This window comes from Hyperolius riggenbachi, chromosome 5, assembly GCF_040937935.1.
Source record: "Hyperolius riggenbachi isolate aHypRig1 chromosome 5, aHypRig1.pri, whole genome shotgun sequence".
In the NCBI taxonomy this organism is placed as follows: Eukaryota; Metazoa; Chordata; class Amphibia; order Anura; family Hyperoliidae; genus Hyperolius; species Hyperolius riggenbachi.
In genome coordinates this window covers 396,832,176-396,846,035 of record NC_090650.1, presented here as the reverse complement: position 1 = coordinate 396,846,035, position 13,860 = coordinate 396,832,176, and the positions used below count along the sequence as shown (strand labels likewise).

Below are 13,860 nucleotides of genomic sequence, written 5' to 3'. Positions count from 1 at the left end.
AATGAAGAAAAAAAAACAAAAAACTTCAGCATTCACTTGTACAGATTTGATCTTTCTCTGCATGAACTGAAAAGTCAGTGTTGATAAATTCCTGCAGGAGAATTCTGTTATAGGAGGTTACAGAGGAAGTCATGAAAATATCTGAACTTTCACCATTTTTGGGGCAAGTTCTTCTGATATGAAAAGTTGTAGAAAGCTAAAGTTCTGATCAGTGGCAAGAAGGGAGAAGACCTCATCGATCACGCTCCTCTAGCCTTCCACCTCAATGGCTGAGGCCACCAGGTCTTTGCACGTCACCCTGGCCTCTAGCTGCAGCAGGTAGTGTGTGAACATCACATTTGGTTGGATACATAGTGAGATCTATAAGAGAATAAAGTAGTTTATGTGGATTTTGCTGATAATCCATGAGAAACGGAATATACGGGGCACATTTATCAAAACCAATGTAAGAAAAACTGGTGCAAAAATGGAGAAGACTAATCAAGGATTGTGATTGGTCTATTTTCAGCACCAGAATTGCTTCAACTCTCCTTGTGCTAGTTTTACTGAACCTTCCCCATCGAGCTTTTCGAAATCCGCAGTGTCTTCTGAGAAGATCCTGCACGGTGGTGTTTGGCTTCAGCAGGTGTCCCGAGGTGTGAAACGGAAAGATGGTTTGGTTGCTTGGAGTCTGTGGTAGCTTTGGCAAATATGGTTCCAGGCTCTGTTGGAAGAGACATCATATCCTTCCCCAGAGACAGAGCAAGTGGTCAGTTGCCAATCCCGGTGTAGGTTTCGGCGTTTCCTACGCCTGCAGAAACTGCCTGATCTGCTCGTTGTCAGCGAGGAAGTCAAAGTGGATGAGAAGACGGATGATAAGGAAGGTGAAGTGCTGCATGAAACTCTCCCACCTTCAAAATAGTACAAACAACAATTGCTCATTATCACTGGTTTTTCAAGTACAGTAGACTCAACCTAGCCTATGGGTACTGTACACAAAATGCTTTATTGTTTCAAAACATACTTATCATACTGTATAGATCTGACAATTTTGTAGCTATAGCACCTTACACAAATATTAAAAGACACAGCACTCTGAAGGCTGTGAACAGCAACAAGCTGTATTGGAGCACAAGGATACACACAACGTTTCGGGCGGAGCCCTTCCTCAGGTGTACCACCCTCAGACCAACTAGGTAATTTATACCCACCCCCAGGAAGTGACATCTATACATATCTAAACAGGGAACGACACACCAGTGTAGTCTTTTGTTCTTCTTGTGGCCATTGTTTAAAGTGGATCCGAGGAGAACTTCAGCTCAATTAAAAATTGTGTCCCCTATATATACACCTTTTAAGGCAATCTTCCCCCAAAAAGGTTTTTTTTTCCTCCTTTATACTTTATTTCTTTAACAATTTAAAAATGCCACGCCCCCAGCCAGTCTACCGCTGCGACGTTCTTTGTCCCATGCCGCAGTATTCATGGGAACACAGAGTTGGGAGGAGGCACTTGCTAACGCAGGAGGAGGGGGCGTTTCCAGCCAAAGCAGCTGAACTTACACGATGCTTGCGTGAGTTCAGCACAGGTCTCCTGAAGCAAGTAGCAGTCGTATCGCTACCATGGAGTCCTGTAGCTGCTCGATACTGAGGAGAGCCCGGGTCCTGACCTGGCTGGGTGCACCGTGCCCACATGTCCGCAGCATGAACCATGCCCACTGCAGTTTTGTGTACAGCCCAGCGTCACTGTTGCCATGGCAACATAACACTGAAGCGGGCCACTGCACTACATACAGCGGGCGGCCAGCTTTCATGCTGCCGGGAGCAGCGCTAGGAGTAATTTACTAACTTATTGCTCGGGGGGGGGGGGTCACTTATTCTGTGTGTGGTGTCAGACTTTACTATATGTGTGTGGAGGGGAGGGTTGTTACTTACTATGAGTGTGTGTACATGACAGTGAACCGGCCCTGAAACTAAAAGAGACATGCATGTGCAAAGAGGTAGGTGCGTGCGTGCGTGCTGTCACTTGGCACACACTGAGCATGCACAGGATTTTGGAGGTTCGGGGGTGGAGAGGGGAGTGGAGTTTCATAGGCTGGGGGTGTGGGGATGCAGATCAGCTTGTGAAATATGATTACAAGCTGAACATGGCTGCCCTCGTATCACAGGAATAAAAAAATGATATGCTGTTGAAGCTGTATTCAGCTAGATTTGCTGTGTAAACTATCTAAACTTTATGTTAGGTACACACCATACAATTTTATGTTAGATTTTCTCTTAGATTTACCTGCCAGCTAGATTCACCTACAACATGGAAAAAAGCTAACAGAAGAATCTAACAGATAATTGTATGGTGTGTACCTAGCATTAAATAAAATATATATACAAGTTACTTGTTATAGTTAGTTTTTCACCTCGGATCCGCTTTAAGCAGGAGTGGTGAACCTGCTGGACGCAGAGCACTGGCTGGCCGGTTTCTTTACCGGTGAACCTGAGTTTGGGAAATCATTACTTTTGCTTACACAAATATTAACCATTTAGCAAACCAAAAACAAAAAAAAACCTTATGATATAATGAAAAATATATGTGTAGTATGGATAATGAATAAAACATTAGTAGCAAAGAAAAAAAAGTCATTTTTATTTTCAGTTATATAGCTTTTTTTTTTAACATTGCATCATTCTGCACTTTAGAAACCACACTCTGTGCCATATGCAATTCACATTTTCACCTGATTTTCTCCCAACTTGTAAATAAAATGCGTCTACACCCCCAGCAAGCATACAAATACTCAAAATAATTTAGACAGTAAGACTTTTTTTAATCTACTTTTGGTACTTTTTCAATTGCAAAGCGCTAAAAAGTTAATTTATATTGAAGATGAAAGATTATTTCCTGGGAGAAAACTCAGGAGAAAAAGTGAATTGCATATGGCACCTTGCCTATTAAGCTATAAACCAGAGCAGAAATAATGACCCTTTGAACTCTCCTGCAGTAAAACCTTATTTCAAGCGGTCTCTCACTTTTTCTTGGCTGTTTAAGTTCTTCAGAAAACAGCACTGTAGCAGTTGAAGAGATCAGAGAAGCTCTTGTGCATAGATAACAACTGATGTTTCTTAAAGTGAACTTAAAGAGAACCTGAGGCAGGGTTCTGACAATGCAATCCACATACAGAGGCTGGGTCTGCCTATACTGTCCAGCCTCTGTTGCTATTTCAATCCCCCCCAAGTTCCCCCTGCGCTCTGCAATCCCCCATAAATCACAGCCACGCTGTGCGGGCTGTGTTTACCTCTGTACTGTCAGTCTGCCGCTCCCCCCCCCCCCCCCGCGTCCCTTCCCTCCAATCAGCGGGGAGGGAAGGGATGCGGGAGGGGACCGGAGCTATGCAGGAGGCGGGGGAGCTGCAGACTGACAGTACAGAGGTAAACACAACCCGCAGCAACACTCTGCGTGTCGGTAGCGCGGCTGTGATTTATGGGTGATCACAGAGCACAGGAGGGGCTTAGGGGGGATTGAAATAGCAACAGAGGCTGTGAAGTATAGGCAGACCCAGCCTCTGTATGAGGATTGCATTGTCAGAACCCCACCTCGGGTTCTCTTTAACTGAGAAGGATATGGATTTTACTTTTACCAGTAATAATACCAGTTGCCTGACTCCCCTGCTGATCCTGTGTCTCTAATACAGGAAAGGCAGGAACTTAGTAGCTCAGTGGTTATCCATAATGTTCCTGAGTTTCATACCCTCATATTATGTATAATGCACAGGCGATAAAATGTAAAGGGAATCTAAACTGAGAAGCATATTAATTTTTCATTTTAAAATAATACCAATTGCCTGACTCTCCTGCTGATCCTGTGTCTCTAATACTTTTAGTCACAGCCCCTCAACAAGCATGCAGATCAGGTGCTCTGACTGAAGACAGACTGGATTAGCTGCATGCTTGTTTCAGGTGTGAGATTCAGCCACTACTGCAGCCAAAGAAATCAGAAGGACTGACAAGCTACTGGTATTGTTTAAAAGACAACATCCATATCCCTCTCAGTTTAGGTGCACTTTAAAGAGAGTCTGAAGCGAGAATAAATCTCGCTTCAGACATCATAGTTAGCAGGGGCATGTGTGCCCCTGCTAAACCGCCGCTATCCCGCGGCTTAACGGGGGTCCCTGATCCCCCAAATCCCCTCCGTACAGCGGGGGAGCGCTTCCTGGTTGGGGCAGGGCTAACCGCCGCAGCCCTGCCCCCACGCGCGTCTGTCAGCGCGTATCTCCGCCTCTCCCCCGCCCCTCTCAGTCTTCCTTCACTGAGAGGGGCGGGGGAGAGGAGGCGATGCGCGGCTGATAGACGCGAATGGAGGCAGGGCTGCAGCCGTTAGCCCTGCCTCCAGGAGCGACCAAGCCTGCGACCAAGTGTCGCAGTGGGGGGTTTGGGGGTGAAGGGACCCCCGTTTAGCAGCGCGTATGCGGCGGTTTAGCAGGGGCACACGTGCCCCTGCTAGCTATGAGCTCTGAAGCGAGATTTATTCTCGCTTCAGAGTCTCTTTAACTATTCCTGTACTGGAAACAATAGGAGACTCTTTCTTTTGCTACTAATGTTCTATTTCTTAGCTGTATTACACATACAATTCATTTTCTCATAAGTTTATTATCACTTCACATTCCCTTTAAGAACATTAAATTGCACACAGACTTGTGCAGTCATGTAGTATCCACTGCAATTTTATAACAAAAGTGGAGTTCCCCTTTAATTGTAATTGCTCACCTTAGTGCCACCTCAAACTTCAGATGTTCCCACATAACCGACACCCAGCGGGTTATCCCTGAAGAGTTCTGCTTAGCCAGACGCCTCCAGGCTCGCACCGCGCTAGAAACCAAGAGGAACAGAGACGTTACTAAACCGGGGCTGAGAACCTACCAACACCTTTACATTTACTGCCTCAGACTGCACTCATCCTTCACAGAAACAAAAGCCTTCAATGTATAACAGGAGAACTCCCAATTCAAGAGCAAAGAACCCTGGAAGATTTCATTTTCCGATAGAAACACTCAGCTGTTTCCTGGAAACACAGGACCAGTAAGTGGGGCCACCAAACGTGAGCGTCTCTATGATACATTTGGCTGACCCAGACCTGAGGCACTGCTTTGTACAGACCTGATGAAGTGGGTGAAGTCTCGGAAAACGCATTGCCCATTTTTAGAGCTATTATAGTCCTTGTTTTCTGGTCATACTGGCCTTATTCTTCAGGAGAGGTAAGACCAACACTACCTCTCCTTTTTAAACAGCTTTTAAATATTTTATCAGTCGGGCAACTCTGAAATAGTTGGTTAGTGATCGTTCCACCACAGTTGGGACATTGAGATATTTTAGCTGACCCTAGACTACCTGTTAGGTGTTCCCCACACTCCCCAGAATGAAAACTCTGTGCTCTTCCAAAAGTATTGCACTGACCTGCGGGCCATTAGAAGATAGCGATCTGCTGGGGCCCCCAATCCGATGTTGAGGGCACGGACGGTGTTGAGGTTGCGGAACACCAACAGCATGGGGCGTGGCAAGGCTCGAAGAACTCTCATGATGTCATCAAAATGCTCCTTGGCCATGTCCTGCATGTACTGCGTCTCCTCCCGCGTCAGAGCATTCCCTAGTGTTCCGGTGAGCGACAGGGGGCGCTGCAGGAGAATTTCACAGAACAGGAAGTAATCTGTAGAGACAAATCATGTGACACTAAGATAATTCTGTCACCATGCAGAACAAATCAGCGTATACTGTAAGCCTTTTTAATACACATAAGTGATTGTAGGAGACCTGTGTGCAGCACAGCTCATAACTGAAAATAATGAGACGCAAATCACCTCATAACTGCATTTAAAGGATACTCGAGGTGACATGTGACATGATGAGATAGACATGGGTATGTACAGTGCCTAGCACACAAATAACTAGGCTGTGTTCCATTTTTTCTTTCTCTGCCTGAAAGAGTTAAATATCAGGTACGTAAGTGTCTGACTCTTTTTATCTCTTTCTTGCTCTCGGAAGCTATTTTCTGCTAGGAACGTGTTTTATAGTTGGAATTTCTTATCAGTGAGGGTCACACTGTAGTCACTTCCTGTCTGAGTCAGGACTGAGTTAGCCACTTCCATTCTTGATGTTTAACTCTTTCAGGCAGAGAAAGAAAAAAAGGAACACAGCCTAGTTATTTGTGTGCTTGGCACTGTACATACACACGTCTATCTCATCATGTCACATGTCACTTCGGGTATCCTTTAAGAGGAACTGAATTTGCTTATCTTTTGACAATATTACCGTTACTTTATAAATTATTTAGTCAGTGTTTGCCCATTTTAAAACATTTCCTTACTCTGATTTACATTCTGAAATTGATCACAGGTGGTGACATCTTTACTGCTGGCAGGTGCATCACTACAGAATGTTTTGCTTACTGAGAGTTCTAAAGCCATTTAAAGGGGAACTGAAGTAAGAGGTATACGGAGGCTGCCATATTTATTTCCTTTTAAGCAATACCAGTTGCCTGGCAGCCCTGCTGATCCTCTGTCTCTAATACTATTAGCCATAGCCCCTGAACAAGCATGCAGCAGATCAGACGTTTCAGACTTTAAAGTCAGATCTGACAAGACTAGCTGCATGCTTGTTTCTGGTGTTATTCAGATACTACTGCAGAGAAATAGACCAGCAGGGCTGCCAGGCAACTGGTATTGATTAAAAGGAAATAAATATGGCAGCCACCATATACCTCTTACTTCAGTTCCCCTTTAACCACTTGAGGACCCACCCTTTACCCCTCCTTAAGGACCAGCGTTATTTTTTGTGATCTGTGCTGGGTGGGCTCTGCAGCCCCCAGCACAGATCATGTTTCATGCAGAGCGATCAGATCGCCCCCCCTTTTTTCCCCCCTATGGGGATGATGTGCAGGGGGGGTCTGATCGCTCCGGTGGGCAGGCATGTTGCGGGGGGGCACCTCAAAGGCCCCCTCCGCGGCGAAATTCCCCTCTCCCTCTCCTACTTGCTCATCCCCGGTGATCGGGGCTGCACAGGACGCTATCCGTCCTGTGCAGCCAGTGACATGCTGTCCCCTTTCACATGGCGGCAATCCCCGGCCGCTGATTGGCCGGGGATCGCCGATCTGCCTTACGGCGCTGCTGCGCAGCAGCGCCGTACAATGTAAACAAAGGAGACAAATGTCTCCTACGTTTACATTTAGTCTGCGAGCCGCAATCAGCGGCTCGCAGGCTATTCACGGAGACCCGCTCCGTGATCTAACAGGAACCGGCCGCTCGCGCGAGCGGCCTTTCCTGATTAATTAGGGAGGCACCTGGCGACGCACAGTTGCGTCGCTGGTCCTCCAGCTACCACTTTGCCGCCGCACGGTATGAGTGTGCGGTCGGCAAGTGGTTAAAGTAGCACCTGGTCATCCAGAACGCTCTGGGAGGAGAATCCTGCATATCTAAACAGCCTAGGGCATGACATCCCGGAGAGGGTGGGGTTACGTAACAATATATAGATACAGGAAGTGTTTCTGATGCTGAAACCAGGACAATTAACATAAACGTGGATATCCTGAATCATCACTGCATTCTACTATATGTCACTATCTCTTTAAACACACTGGCAGCCAGTGGACAAATAGCACAAACCTTTTACTCCAAGCTCTGCCGAGTACTCCGCCATACTCTGCCGGTTCCTCAGAACAATAGACCTCCAGAGTTTACATAGGGCTGTGCGGTCCCTGCAACAGGCAGAACTGATCACCACAAACACACACAAAGAGACTGACAGCTTATGGCTCTCGTAGAATGACACAGACAGCAGCATACACTGATCAGTACATACAGGAGGGGGTGTATCACATGCGTCACCACATGTTACCCTCCCGTCTCCGCCCCCTCCTCAGCATGCCCAAGCTCACCATCCTGGAGCCGCGCTGATGTCACTGCCCCCAGTGCATACAGAGCTGGATGGGCGGGGCAGGATAGAACTTCCCATCCAGCCTGCACATCCTTCTCTATGCTCCCCTTGCCAGTGACCACCCCACCGAGGAAGCATAGAGAGCTGCATGGGTGGGCTGGATGGCCCCAGTCAAGGCTGGATTTATACTTTTTGTGCCCCTGGGCCAAGTATGTTCTTGCTTGCCTTTCTACAGCGCCCATCCCATTCCTTGTGCAGCCCCATCTTCCATGCAGGGGCATAACAATGGGGCTTCAAGGGTTGCAGCCGCGCGGGGGCCCAGGGCTCCTCTGGGGCTCGCCCAGGGCCGTTTTGGGGGGGCAGAAGCCAGGAGGGGACGCAGTGCAAAACAGGGAAGCATGCCCATACACAGCAGCGAGGAAGGGGGTCCACTCCCCCCTTCCTCACCTTCGCTCCCCCGTCAGCACCTCCTACTCCTCCGACATTCATTAGCAGCAGCAGCAGCAGCGGCATGGTGAAGGGAACGCGGATTTACATCCACGTTCCACGCCAGAGGTTCTCTGTATCAGCGCCCGTCGATGCGATCTCCTGTTTATCAGGAAGTAGCATAAGGCTCTGATAAAGAGAAGATCGGACCTCCGGCGTGGAACGCAGAAGTAAGTCTGCGTTCCTTTTTCCATGCTGCCGCTGCTGCTGCTAATAAATGCTTGAGGAGGAAGTGCTGATGGGGGAGCCCAAGGTAAGATAGGGGGGATTAGGGCCCCCCTCCCTGCCACTATGTGTGGGCATGCTCCCCTGTTTTGCGCTGCTCCCCTCCGGGCTATACAGTGGGCACAGTATAGCTAGGTATCGGTGCTTGGCTAAACTGTGGGCACCTATACCTAGCTATACTGGGGGCACCCATGCCCAGTTATACTGAGGCACCCATGCCTAGTTATACTGGGGCACCCATGCCTAGTTATACTGGGACACCTATACCTAGCTATACTGGGGGCACCCATGCCTGCCTATACTGAGGACACCTATACCTAGCTATACTGTGGGCACCCATGCCTGGCTATCTATACGTGGGGGCAGCTGTACCTGTGGTGGGGGGTAGGGGGCCCCATCCAAAGTTTTGCAGGGGGGCCCAGTGATTTCTAGTTACGCCCCTGCTTCCATGTGTATCTTCCTATGTACAGCAGCCCCTTTCTTTCATGAACAGCTCCTTTGGGCAACAGTTTCTATTCTCAGCCTCCTTTTCCATATGTAGCAACCCATCTTTCATGTCCAGCTGCCCCCTTGGGGAGCAGACGCCCAAGGCCCAGGCCTATGTGGCCTTTCCAGAAATCCATCCCTAGACCCAGTTCTTGATTGCATGACATCAGCGTGGCTTTAGAATGGTGAGCGCAGGTTTGCAGACCAGTAGCGGCTGCCTTTGCGCACACTATCACCTCTAGGTCTGACGCTTCGCACAATGCTATATATAATATGTAACAGCAGAAAGGGGAAAAATATAATATACACAGTACACACAGAAAATGCTGCACAAAAATGTGTCGCACACAGAGAGACAGACATTGAGTTGTGAACAATGTGCTGCTCACAAGAGGTGACATACATTGCTGTACCTTTCACTGAGAAACTCATATAATCCATGGTCCAGAAGAACCAGCCGCGCCTTCCCATCAGGCCCCATGTTCACCAGAACTGCAGGGACAGAACAGTTATGATGTCACTGATTATATTGACCACTCCCCTCCTCCAACCCTTAAGCCACTCCCTTTCAATATTAGAGTGCTTTCACAAGAAGACAATTATTTTAGAATTAAAATTTCACTCACCGTTTCCTGGGTGGGGGTCAGCATGGATGAATCCTGTGAAGAAAATCTGCTCTGCAAAAACTTTTATTACTTTCTCTGCGACCTGAAACAGAGCAGAACAGAGGATGAGGTAAGATTCACACTCCAGAGCCCTCCGGATCTAAGGATTTATAAACTGGGCCAATCAAGTGACTTCTGGTACAGACACAATCACTCCCCCCTCATAAGGCAAAGGTATAGGCCATGAATCCATAGAGTCAGTTACTGTTCCTCTATAGCTGGGCATCCATGTATTGTTTTTTTCAAGCCACTTTGACCACTTAAAGCGGAATATAACCCTGCATTTCAACTTTGCTCTAAAATATTATTTACAGCATATTATATGCAAAAAGCATTTTTTTTTTTACTAGACCAGCATTGGAAGGGTTAAACACAGAGGTTTAAAGGTCCTGGAGAGATATTCAGAAGTTCAGATAGATACATTCTATTTAGTTACATATATCTATTGATAAACAGTTACACACTCTTTGGCTGTCCTCCAAGCTCCTTCTCAGTGAGAGAGATGAGTCACATTCAACACTTAGATACATTATGTAAACAAAATGTATCTATTTCAGCTTCGGATGCATCTGCAGAAATCAAGGAACTTTAAAGCCCTGTGTAACCCTTCCAATGCTGGTCTAGTAAAAAAAAAATGCTGGTTGCATATAATATACTGTAAATAATGTTTTAGAGCAAAGTTGAAATGCAGGGTTATATTCCGCTTTAAATAAAATAAGCCAGAGACCTACAGATTTAAATTTTTTAAAGGGCACTTAAAGGGAGAGGGATTTGGACGCTGACATATTTATTTCCTTTTAAACAATACAAATAGGGTGCTCTGACTGAAGTCTGACTACATTAGCCACAAGCTTGTTTCAGGTGTGTGATTCAAACCCTATGCAGCCAAAGAGATCAGCAGGACAGCCAGGCAACTGGTATTGTTTAAAAGTAAATAAGTATGGCCACGTCCATATCCCTCTTACGTCAGGTGTCCTTTAATCAATGGGCTTAACGGGCACAGGGTCAGGAGCCAATGAAATAGACTCCTGACCGGCTGACAGCAGAGTGAGTGGGCTACAGCGCTGGGAGAGCGGCACGGTAATTGAAACCTAAGCCTGGCAGGTGTAACAGGTCCCAAACAGGGCATAGATTTCAATTACCGAGGTCCGGAAGAGGTTAGAGCAAGTGTGGTTTCCCATGATGCATCACTCTTGAATATACAAATCATCTCTTTATGCCTCTGAAAACAAGGCTGCACATCCGCTGGTGTATAGTGAGCCTGTAGCTCATACATTTTACAGAGCCACAACAATCCAACATGCATTGAGGATTTGCACCAGGGAGGACTCTACAGCTGGAAGGTACACTTGCTAATCACTCTGGTACCATTCTGCCATGTCCTGTTAGTGTACACTGTGCCACACCTTCTACACATACCATATGAATACTTGAATACTTGCTTGTAATACTCACATCTTTCAGTTCCAGGCCTTGGTTCTTGATTCCTTCCACACTGTTGACCTTACAGCCCTCGCAGTAATCTGCAGTCAGCACACGCTATGGGCAAAAAAATTGAGAATCAATAATAAGCATTGCTGCTCTCAGGCCCGGATTTACCTCCCTGGAGCCTACAGGCACAGATGTCCTGGCACCTTAGACTTCACGCTCCATGAACTTACAAACCTCCACCAATCTAAGTGTATTGCCTGTCCCAGCTCTCACTTCTCCCTTACCCGTCATAGGCAGCTACAGGTGCCCCTTAGTATTAGGTAACCAGAAGTATATTAAAGGGGCACTATGGCGAAAAATTCTAAAATTTTAAATATGTGCAAACATATACAAATAAGAAGTACGTTTTTTCCAGAGTAAAATGAGCCATAAATTACTTTTCTTCTATGTTGCTGTCACTTACAGTAGGTAGTAGAAATCAGATAGAAGTGACAGGTTTTGGACTAGTCCATCTCTTAATAGGGTATTCACAGGGATTTATTTATTTTCAAAAGCACTTAGTGAATGGCAATTGCTCTGTCCAACTGCCAAAAAACTGTAGCGAGCCAGAAAGCTGGCCAGCATCATTTTTAAATCCTTTTTAAGGAATATCTTTATAAAAAATAGAAGCCTTGCTGAGAATCCCCTATGAAGAGATGGACTAGTCCAAAACCTGTCACTTCTGTCAGGTTTCTACTACCTATTGTAAGTGACAGCAACATAGGAGAAAATTAATTTATGGCTCATTTTACTCTGGAAAAAAACATACTTCTTATTTATCTATGTTTGCACATATTTTACATTTTACAATTTTTCACCATAGTGCCCCTTTAAGTAGCTAGAGGTGCCCCCAAGTATTAAGTAGCTAGAGGAACCTCAGTCAGTGAGGTGCCTCTGATTGAACGGAGATCTTGTCAGTGAAATGCCGAGAGCAGGGTGAGTAACCTCTCATTCAGGCCTCTTTCCATGGGCGATTAAACTGTGTGCTTAGCAAGCAGTTACCAGGCAGCAGTAAGCAGTTGACAGGCAGCAGCAAGCAGTTGTGAGAGGCATTTCACTGCCTATTAACTGCCCATGGAAAAGAGGCCTAATACTCTCATCAGGACTCTGCATAGGGAAGGCGGGAGGGAGGCACTCAGGTATTTGAATGAGTCACCTTTCCATGATCAGGCGCCTGTAGGCACGTGCCTATAGTGCCATATGGTAAATCCAGCCCTGGCTGCTCTCACTGGTAAATCATTTTTACAAAATGTTCACAATTATGATGTTATCACAGAAATTGATCATATCCTCAAATACACACAATGCAGTCCTTGTAAATAAGGGTGTCCACACATTACTCGATATTGCGGGCCAATCGACCATCTGATTCAATAATTTTATTGAATCAGAAGAGAGTCAGTAGCACAAAATGGCCACCCGATCGATGTTTCAATCCAGTTTTGTCCAAATGAAATATCTATCGGGTGGCCATGAATCGAACGGGAATAGCGGAGAATCTTGGTCGCAAGACCACATCTATAACGCCATTTGATATTGCAACGTTAGATGGACCTCCAGCCACTGTCCCCCATGCCAGTGTGTAGTGTTAAAGCCTCATCTATCTGCAAACCTGACTTGTGACTTCTTCCAGTGTCCACTGTCACCACGAGCACTTGATCATTACAGTGGCGCATGTTGTAATGTCACTACATATACTGGCGGCGACACCGAACACCAAAGGGAAAGTCACGCCGGCGATGGGGTGAGAATTTAAAGTGAAGGTCAGAGCAGCTTAAAAAAAAAAAAGTCATTTACTTACCCAGGGCTTGCTCTAGCCCCCAGCAGCCACTATATCCCTCGCCTTTGCTCCGCTCTCAGCCGATGGCTCGCGGTCCCCTCCGCTGCAGAGGACGACCTCGACGAGGTTGTCCTCTACGGTGCATGCGCGAGCACTGCTGTCAATTACTCACACGTGGTGTGGAGTGTATTGCGCATGCGCAGTAGTTCTGTGCCTGCGCAGCGGAGGGGACCAGGAGCCAGCGGCAGAGAGCTGAGCTGCGTCGAGAAACAAAGCGGCTCCTAGGGGCTGGAAGAAACCCCGGGTAAGTAAATGACTTTTTTTTTTAAGCTGGTCGGGCCTTCCCTGTAACACTGGGCGAGAAGGAACTAAGTTGTGGCGAGGCGCGGCAGCAGGACGATTTCCAATAGATTTGATGCCATAATAAATAAATCCCTCTCTGATCAGATTTGAACAGAGAGGGATCTATCTAATAGATAATCTGGCCATTCACAGGTGACTACTTAGATATGGTAATGGAACATCCAATTTCCATGATCTCCTCCTGAGCCAGCCCTGCTGGAACCTCCCCTCCTCACCTTGCTGGTGTATTTCCAGTACACTTTAGGGATCAGGACATACAGCAGTTTTCGAAGATCTCGTGCACACCGTTCAGCATTCCGGCCCTCATTCTCAAAGTCCAACTCCTGGGCAAGCGTTTGCTTCAGGTCCTGTACAAGAGAGGGGGTCACAGAAGACAGCACTGAAGAAATGCATTGTGGGTGCTAATAGAGTTTATCATTGACTGAAGAGATGGACTGTGAGGGGTCATCTATGATAGGGGGAGATGTGACTGCGGGGCCTGAGAAGGAAGAC

The 13,860-nt window shown here is 46.7% G+C and overlaps 1 protein-coding gene across 3 annotated transcripts in view; it reads right to left on the bottom strand.

Moving 5' to 3' along the window:
* Positions 1-482: 482 nt before the first annotated feature.
* ADCK5 (aarF domain containing kinase 5) overlaps positions 483-13,860 on the bottom strand; it is a 53,084-nt gene continuing 39,706 nt past the window's right edge. For all 3 annotated transcript variants that reach the window (XM_068237869.1, XM_068237870.1, XM_068237871.1), the window contains 8 exons: positions 13,584-13,715; positions 11,211-11,294; positions 9,717-9,798; positions 9,504-9,582; positions 7,623-7,714; positions 5,422-5,671; positions 4,735-4,836; positions 483-890 (listed from right to left, as the gene is read on the bottom strand). In XM_068237869.1, the coding sequence (XP_068093970.1) occupies positions 785-890; positions 4,735-4,836; positions 5,422-5,671; positions 7,623-7,714; positions 9,504-9,582; positions 9,717-9,798; positions 11,211-11,294; positions 13,584-13,715 (927 nt within the window). In that variant the 3' untranslated portion in view covers positions 483-784. The remainder of the gene's footprint in view (positions 891-4,734; positions 4,837-5,421; positions 5,672-7,622; positions 7,715-9,503; positions 9,583-9,716; positions 9,799-11,210; positions 11,295-13,583; positions 13,716-13,860) is intronic.